The sequence below is a fragment of the Mchenga conophoros genome, linkage group LG22 (genome assembly GCF_057382185.1).
Source record: "Mchenga conophoros isolate Kocher_MC1m ecotype Shallow Benthic linkage group LG22, M_conophoros_male_GT1.1, whole genome shotgun sequence".
NCBI lineage: Eukaryota > Metazoa > Chordata > Actinopteri > Cichliformes > Cichlidae > Mchenga > Mchenga conophoros.
In genome coordinates this window covers 8778330-8787701 of record NC_140546.1, presented here as the reverse complement: position 1 = coordinate 8787701, position 9372 = coordinate 8778330, and the positions used below count along the sequence as shown (strand labels likewise).

At 43.7% G+C, this 9372-nt stretch overlaps 1 protein-coding gene across 5 annotated transcripts in view; it reads right to left on the bottom strand.

The window, feature by feature from the left end:
* Positions 1-499: 499 nt before the first annotated feature.
* The window catches only part of cica (capicua transcriptional repressor a), a 51117-nt gene continuing 42244 nt past the window's right edge, over positions 500-9372 (bottom strand). For 4 of the 5 annotated variants that reach the window (XM_085261330.1, XM_085261335.1, XM_085261333.1 and 1 more), the window contains exons 15-21: positions 8558-8801; positions 7081-7369; positions 6751-6917; positions 5737-5882; positions 4843-4994; positions 4349-4693; positions 500-3677 (exon numbers count right to left, since the gene is read on the bottom strand). In XM_085261330.1, coding sequence (XP_085117456.1) covers positions 3415-3677; positions 4349-4693; positions 4843-4994; positions 5737-5882; positions 6751-6917; positions 7081-7369; positions 8558-8801 — 1606 coding nt within the window. In that variant the 3' untranslated portion in view covers positions 500-3414. The remainder of the gene's footprint in view (positions 3678-4348; positions 4694-4842; positions 4995-5736; positions 5883-6750; positions 6918-7080; positions 7370-8557; positions 8802-9372) is intronic. The other variant, XM_085261334.1, reaches the window with a different exon arrangement.

Genomic DNA, 9372 nt, shown 5'->3' with positions numbered 1-9372 from the left:
TTCAACACTGCTGTGCCGTTTAAATCTTTAACAGCATATCCTTTAAATTAAATGTATTTTTTCCATTTTATTTCATGCCTTTGGTGTTATGTCTTGCTTGGGTAAACAAAAAAAAAAAAAGAACTAATGAAGGCCAATGGATTTATTTAGGGTTCAGAAGTGGGCAGCCAGGTGTTATCTCCAGCTTCCCACAGAGCATCTGTTTTACTGTACTGAAAGCTCTTTGACCAGGTCTCCTTAACTTAACCCAGCTTCTCGCCCAATATGACCTGAATCTCAAAGGCTGCTCTAATCCAATAAGCACTTTCAACACTGATATGCTCGATAAAGGCCAGCTGGAGAAGCACACACTGTATGTTCCAGGGATTTTGGGATTTTGCTGCCATTATGATTTTTGCAGAGATTCATCTCCCACCGACACAGATTCACAAATAAGACACACGACATTATAAAAGACTCAAGAAATGCAGGGACATGAAATAAATGCAAGCACATAAGAGGTTGTGTTAGAACTTTAATATTTTCAATATTTAGTCTTTTTTTGTTGTTTAGAAATATTGCACATGGTCAACATGCCTGCTTATGAGATAACACTCACATCGCTCATCCTAAAATTTCCTTCTCCAAAGTAAGGACAGTTTATTTTTAAGCACAATCATACAGTGTACACGCATACGTGTGTGTATGCACATATGTCTGTGTGGGTGTGTGCACGCGTGCATGTGATTGCACATGCATGCAGACAGACACTTTACAGCCCTAACCCCGAAGTAATGTGAATTGATAGTCTTCTTCTTACCTGTGTGTATTTATATATATATATATAGATATATCTACATATCTATATATATAGATATATATATATATTTCACATATATCCTGAATCAACTGGGTTTGATAACAGTCAAGATGGCAGACAAAATAGTCATGGTGACTATAAAAATACTGTCTCTAGAGTAGAATATAGAATGTAGATACAATGAAAAATATACTATTGATAATGTTGCTGTGTGGTGAAAGAACGAGAGGTTGGTCGTGATAACACGCTACCTGCATGTGCCAAAACATACACACAACACCCAAACACAGACCTAAATGCACATATATGGAAATACCGGTATATATATTTGTTTTTCACACATCCAACTGTATACAGAGAAATTATAGAGATACCCATAATAATAATAACTACCCCCACTCTTCACTCGAGAAGCAAAGAGCCAAAAAGTGCTATTTAAAAATTGTCTTTGACTTTTAGTAAGTTATACTTTCTATCGCTTCAACAAGAACAATAATTGCGTGATTCTTTTTTGTTTTCTTTTATACCATATTTATAGACAACAGCTCATCCCTCTCACTGTCTGACTGGGTTTAATATCTATGGCACAGAGCCTTGCCCCGAAAAAAAAAAAAAAATAACCCACCCATTTAAAAAAAAAAAAGTCCTATTGCACCATTTGATGGGAAAGGATAAAGTGTCGAGAAGAGAGGGACAAGGGGAGGGCTCCGGAGACTGCCCTCCAGTGCTGGTCTAGGATCCGCTTTCCCTGAACTAACCCTAACCAGAACCATCCTGAGCTACATAGCGCTTGACCCGGGACCAGTGCTTAAGGGCACTTTCAGACAACACTTGAGGGTCGGAGGGAGGAGAGCAGTAAAGGGGGGAGAAGGAGAGAGAGAGGGCTGAGGAGGAAAGCAGGGAAGGAGGAAAAGGGTGATTGATAACATAAGGAACAAGTTATTATTTTTTAACTACTAAAACAATCTCTAAAAACAATACTTTCCTGATTTAACTTGTGGCGGCCCCCAGACGGAGAGGGCCGCACAAATTGTGCAAACACCTGATTTCAACGTTTTACAAAACGACAAACGCCCCTGCTCCCCCGCTTCTGTGTCTGGTGAGAAATCGTAGAGGGAGGGGAGGGAGGGGAGAGACGGGGCACACGCTGATTTTTGTCCCCTTATTTGTCCAGAGTTTTGTTGTTGTTGTTGTTATTATTTTTTTATGCTGGAGAAGAAACACAATAGAGCCACGAGAGAGAAAAACAGGCCACGTTAAAACTGGTTATTTCCACGATAATGAGAGAAAGCAACATCATATCCATGGGGGGAGGGAGGGGGGAGATTCAGAGAAGTTTGGTTCTCGTCATGTTGTCCGTATTCACCGCTATCACGTCTTCCCATCGTTGGAATATGAATCTTGCATCCAGTTTTTCCTTCTCCCGCCCTTTTTCTCCGTGCTCTGTTGGGAGCTGGTCGGTGTCGAGTTTAACGTTGATTCTTCAAAGCCTCACAACCTAAAAGTCTCTTTACATAATCTCTTTATGGTGCCTGTTCGCACAGGTTTTGGGGGTCATGACCCCCGGCAGACATACAGACATATAGATCATCAGCTCCCGCCAGTAATGACTCGAGTCTTTCATAATGGCAATAAACTGAAGGTGCAAAGATTGGTCACACTACATCACGACTCCTGCCCTCTTGTTTTTATTTGTTTGTTTTGTTTTTCTTTTCAGGAGCGAATAAAATTTCATGCTTTCAGTTTCTCTTCTCACTACAATCACTAAAAACTGTGCAGGCCGATGGCTTGGTCAGACCAAGGGGCAGGGTTGGTGGTGGTGTTTGACTGTGTTTGTGTACTCACGCTGTACGGACGCGTGTTTGTGTGTGTGTACTGTGTATGTGTGTGTGCTGTCTGTCTTGCAGCATCGAGGGGCTGTGAAATATCAGTGGAGGTCGTTGGGGTTGTGTTTTTATGTCCTGACCACTGTGCTGAGGAGTGGGAGGACGAGAAAGAGGTCAAGTCAATGGCATCTGAGGGCTGGCTGGCTGGCAACAGCAAACTGCATCTGCACAATAAGTGACAAAGTGCCTTTGTGTGTCGTGGTCCTTGGTAGCAACTCCTGGGGGCTGCCAACCAAGAGTAACAGTCTGATTGTTAAGCGTGTATGCGTGTTTCTGTGGGATCATGTGCATGCTGGAGATTACATATGCACCAGGGCTGGTGTGTGTGTCTGTACGCATGTGTGTGTTTGCCAGAGAGATAGAGTTTGTGTGTCAAACTACAAACTACTGTACAAATGTGCTGAGAGCAGACCCGGGCAAAAGGGTTAACTAAAGACATTCTGGATACTTGGAAAATAAACAGCGAAAACAATACAAGAAGCACTTGACTCATCGTGACTTGCATGTGATTTGACCATATTTGAGGCTTTTTGATTTTTTTTTTTTAAAGGTCTGATTAGATGATCCAAGCGCGCCTTGAGTAGTTTGAATTATTTGTGACCACATTCCACATTTCTGCCCAGGTCTGATGGAGATTAGCGCCAGTAGATAGGACCTCACTGGTTAACGCACTCCTCTCTCTCCCTCTTTGTCTTTCCTCCATTCTTCTGCTCCGTCGCCCTCTCCAGCTTACGATCCTTCGCTTTTCGGCTCCTCGGGGCTCCGCCCTTTGTCTCCCTGCTGCTCCACCCCTGCATCCTCCCGGGTTGATTGATTAAAAGAGGAGCTGTGGGAAGAGGCGGGGCTGGCTTCGGCCAACGCTCCGGGCTCGAGGGCTCCTGGCGTGGCCGTCTGCATGATCTTTTGACGGACTTCGCGGATTTTCAGCTGCAGGCACACCTTGTTGGGAAACGTGTCTGAGTAGCGCGCCTGGAAGGCAGCTGTGGCCTGAGCTGGAGAGAGGAGAGTGAGAAGGAAATTATGTTTATGTCATTTGTGCACTTTGAAAGCCCCTCGATTCTCTTCGTCACAGACTGCTGCTTTTCTCACTCATCATTGTATCTTTTATAAAAAAGTGGGAAGGTCTACCTCCGCACCCTTGTTGTGACGTTTAAATAGCATACCAAAGTCCATTCACAGGACATTTTAACATTAGGTAGACCTCTGATAGACACATTAAAATGCTCTGCTGCCTGCGAATGGGACGAGCTAAGAAATAAGAAAATGTATGAAGCTACATTTTCTTATTTCATTACAGCGTTTTAAAGGATTATATTTATTTGGACTGTAATTTATCTGATTATTCTGAAGTCTGGTGTATTTCTTTGTATTAAGTGTCTGTACTGTGTTGTCTGTGTTTTTGTAAACATCTTTCTTGAAAAAATAGCGATGGAAACTCCCACTTAAATAAATAATTAAATAATAATTTGAAAAATGCAAATTCTTCTTTCCTTGCTTCAGTCTGACAGTGATTTTTCTTTTTAAGTTGTTGGTGGAAGCACACAGCTGTGACATATTTTCATCATTACTGCTTTTGTTATTAACAGGTTTGCACTACATAATGATTCTAGCTTTAGTTTGTTGCTTCTCCTGTGACGTCATGTCTTATCTACTGTTAGCTTACCTGAGGGGAAGAAGCCATGGTCATGAAACAGCTGCATGACGAGGGCCCGACGCTGATCCAGTGTTCTGCGCAGAGATGAGTACGAAACCCTGTCCAATTCTCCCGGGGGAACCTCGCCTTCTGGACCTGGTTTCACAGAAAGGTCCATCAGACCAGCGTCAGGCCATCTCGGCATCTCTCGATAGGTTGTAGGTGCCGTACACGTCATACCTGCTCTGTCGAAGGTAAATATGTCTCCCTCACACTTGGCGGCGCTCTTGGGGGTGTTGGGCTCTGAGCTGCAGCTGGACAGGCGACGAGTCTTTCTCCTCGGGGAGCTCGGGTCTTCCCCAGTCAGCTCAAGGTCTGGAGGGAGACGGACGCGTGAGGAATAATGAAAGGCAAGCAAAGGAAAAGAGGAAGAACAGAGACTTTGAATGTGGAGATTTTGTTCCACAGGATATCAGTTGTTCAGATCTAAAGTTTGGAGTCATCTCTGAATTTCTGACTCGTACCCGTGGAGTTGCGTCTCTTCTTGCGGTAGCTGGTCAGGATTGCTCTCGGTGAGGTGGCCAGACTCTGCAGAGTGGGCGAGGGAAGGACCTCCTCTGGGTTAAACTCTGGCAGCTCAGCAAAGCGTTCCTCAAAGTACGTCTCCGAGAGGAGCCTGCACACACAAACACAGTCCAGTTGTGCGGTGGTTCAAGTATCAAGGGACGACTTCTGAATGTATTCGCATTCCTTAAGGCCGAGTTCTGCCGTGACTTTCTCGCCTCTGCGGCTTCCATGCTACTTTCCTACCATCTAAATAAAGAACATCAAGAGTAAGCACTCTGCCCACTCACATTCAGTAAACAGAGTTTCCACCATAATCTTAGAAAGTTGGAGGTTTGGCCGTGCACTAAAAACAGACCTGGATGCCACTACGCTTTAAAACAAGTGCTCATTAATAAAGTCAACAAATGGAGTCCTGTCCAGGGTGCTGCTAGTTTCCCTTCAAGCTGCCAAAATTACATAAGATTCATTCCTGTTGTATGCGCTCTCTCAGCTTGAAAATATGTAAACTGTTAAAATGAAAGGAAGTCTTTTTATTTTTTTTATTTTTACCAAGACCAGAAAGCCAGAAAGAGCTGGCAGACTTGGCTTATTTTTCTCTGATTTGGCAACGATTCTATGAAACTTCAGTCTGACCACGGCGAGACCAGATCTGGACTTTAATAAAAGCTTTTCTTGCAGCCAGAGATGGAATCTGACTTCATTAAAATGCATACTTACCTGTTTCAAATCAGTTTATACAGTCCGAATCTGAGGTTGCTTAAACCAACAAACCCACACAGTTGTAGAAAATATAAGAAGCAACGTTAGAATCTCAGGAGTCCTCTGACATAAAGGTTTATCAGCCCACTTACTTGTCATGAGAGTCAGGCGTCTTTTTGAGTGGCGGGGGCCGAAACTTGGTCTTCTTTGAGGAAGAGGGAGGATCTCTTTCTACAGGTGGAGGAGGAGGGGGGTCCAAACCTGAGGGTAGTGGTGGAGGTGGGGAACGAGGTCCAGCCTGGGAAAAGAGTGAGAGGTTTTCATCTGTTAAAGGTTGCACTGTTTGTGTGGTTGTTTCTGAGGACATGAGGAGCTTTTTAAACTCTCCTGTGAACGCAGAATGATTTTGGCCAATAATTGTAATAATTGTAATAACTTAAGGTTTAAAGTTCAAAGAACTTTAAACGTAACTCGAATAAAAAAATAAAAAGGTTTGATGTGTGGATGCCTTGTGTGGGCAAGCAGAGGTCTCTGTTGGCTCACACCTCCACTGCAGGATGTCTGTGGTGGAGGACGGGGGGCAGGATGACAGAGGAGAGCTGCTGGAATTAGACTGCATGACGGACACTTGATGCAATTCAGAGACAAAAGCAGCTGCAACAGTTTTGATTCTCTCTCAGGCTCAAATGTCGAAACATTTTACTTCCTCTAAGTGAATGACTTACAGACACTCCCAATGCACACTGAAGGGCGAGCCAAAATCTCAAGGCGCATCTGTCTATATGTTGTTTGAAATATCACCAGTCCTCCTTTTAATTTTATAGTGGTAGATGAAGGCAGCATCTGGAGCTGGCATGACCTTTCAGGACGGGGAACTCGGTTCGTGGGAGAAAAGTGAAATGTAAAAAATGATCACTTTATCTCGACTACCATGATTTGATCTGTGGTTGTTCAAAAATCTCTTAATTGTATTTCAAAATTGTGATTTGTTGTGAAAACCTCCAAAATCACTTCACACAAGTTCTGAAAAAGAATCTGTATCGTTCACAGATATTTTTTGATTTGATTCTGATTCACTCGGAGAAACATATGGTAAACAGATAAAAACTTCAGATATAAAAAGTATTATTATAGTATGAGTGAAGGCCCCATGCGGCTTTGTTCACCTCTTTGCTGCTGTTGCCCGTGCTGAGCTCCTCTCTCTCCGTCTCTCTGCCTCGCTTCTTTTCACAGCTCTCTCGCTCGTCGTCCATCTCACTTTGTCTCTCTCTCTCATATCCATCCCTCAAATTTTCTTCTTTGATGCGCAAAGTGGTGTCCTCCTCTTTTTTCACTAAAACACAAAATAGATCATTTTTACCAAATTACTTATCCAGTTAAAAAACTTGCACATTGCTGTAATTTTCCTTTAGAAGTGGACGTCTGATGAAGCCCACACTACACTATAAGATAAGTACAAATAAATCCACCAGTGTTCTAAATCAGTGGACCGTTACCTGCGATGATGCTGCTTGTACAGGTGCCCATCGAGGAGCTGGTGACACAGCTCGACAACCCCTGAGCGTCACTCTGAGCATCCAGCTGGCTCTCGTGCTTCACCTCCACCTCTGTTCCCATGCCAGGGTGAGGGGTCGCCACCGCTGAACCCTGCAGCCCTACAGCGAGCGGAGAGGGAGGGTTCGCCACGTCCTGAGCTGGAGCCGCCCCTGCAGGCGGCACAGGCGTCACTGAGACCACACCAGTGGGCAGAGCAATGGGTGGTGCAGGGTAGATGGCAGTTAGTACCTGAAGAAGGAAACAGGAAACCAGGCATGTCAGCGGGTGAAATAGACTGAAGTGAACAACAACAGTGTTTGAAAAGACACTCCACCCGATGCTGCCAAAAACAGGTCTGACCCCTCCCTGCACCGGGTCCTTGCTGGCGTCCCGTGAACTCCTGGACAATGGCAACGATACTTTTGGGATCTGTATGTCCAGCTTGTTTTGATGCTTGATGGGGAAGATTTTGTGGACTGTTCCAGAACACGAGGTTTCCCAGAAGACCATCACATTGTAACCAGATGATCTAATTCACTTCACCTGTCAGTGGGCTTAGTGTTGAGGCTGATTACTGTGTGTTTGTTTTGTTTTGTGCTCGGATGACGTTTAACTATTTCATATTCCACTGGCGAGTGAGGAAAACTAGTCTGTAGTGTGTGTTTTAAAAAGAAAAACCAAAAGATAGCAGTGACTTTGACGGCAACACAAAGTGGTATAAGTAAGCTACAGCCTCGAGTTACAGAAGTACTTTTTTTTATTAGCATTTTAATAAAATAAATTAGTAATTACTTAAGTTGGGTTAATATAGTTATTTTTACTTTATTTCTGTGTTGCTTGACAGATGGCAGCAGGTTGGACGGTTTCTTTTTTTGGTTCACTGATCCCAGTGATGTTGTGATGTTTTCGGTGGGTTTATTCACCCGCTGAGCCTTTTGATCTTTGGAAATCCACATCTCATACTGGTTTGTGATGTTTCCAGTTAGAATAAGGCCTCTCTTTCTCTAAAATTAACAGCCACGTCCAAATATGGGATTAATGATTGTGGTGACTTAGACTTTGCTGAGAGAGATGGTGGGAATTCATCCAAAACAGGGGCTACAAAGCCTACAGTGTGCATCTTGTTCTCTGTGCACCACACTGAGTAATTATTGATTTTCCTCTCTAATATGAATTCTAATGCATTCAATGATGGCGACATGTTTGAGAATGCAGTCATGGATGTAGAGTACAAACAGGAGGGCGTTACCACCCTGAACTCCTTCAGCAGGTGAGACAGTCACTTTGAACTGTCTGGGGTCTGTTTTAGAAGAAGTCTGGTACTTAAACATGTACATGAAGACTGATTTTGTAATTGTTTTCACATCTTTATCATTACTTTCTTTCTCACACCTCTACACTGTAGTGATATTTGATACTGTGCAAATCTCTTTTTACCTGACGACCGGTGGTGCCCGCTGTCTGTCCCGGAGAGCTCTGTGATTGACAGCTTAGAGGCTGAGCTGGGGCGAGTAGCGGAGGCTGACCAACGACTGGCTGAACCAGGGTTTGTGGAGCTGGGGCGATGGCGGTGAAGCCCAGGGTTGCCAGAGAAGACTGGAGATATGCAGGACCAGGGGGTTGTGGACCCTGCTGGTGCGTTGCCGTGGTGACACCTGGACCTGACTGAACATACGTGATCCTGGACAAGAAAAAAGCCATATCAGTAGTGACCAGAAAAAATATATAAAATAATAATAAAATGATTAGTGTACGTAAAAGACGGTCGTAGCCACCGGCATCATGGTCCTAATTTGTCGGTTTTGTGTTTTCTAGTTCCTTCTGCGTTATCTGACTTTGACTTCATGTTTGCCAGTGAGTAATCGGCCTATTTTACTCTGAAAGTTAGGTTAGTCGTGTGTTTTAATGCAATCTAGTCATGTGTTTTAATGCAATCTAACTTCCTGCCTTTGTTACTTTTCCCTCCTTTCCTGATTGTCTGACTTGCCTTTCTTAACTGCTTTCACCTTTGCTTTGCTACCCAGTCAGCCCTCTGTGTATATTTAACGTGTCTGTTTTTTGTCAGACTGTGTTCATGCCCTCTTATCCTGCCTTTCCCATGCTGTTTTCTAGCCCTGTTATTGTTTTACAAGACAAGCGAGTGGAGAGCTAAGTAACTGAATAGACAGTTGCATCCATGAACTGTATGGTTGCAATGCACAGACACATATCTGCTAACAGACTAACAGCATACTAGAATTTAACTCACCAAA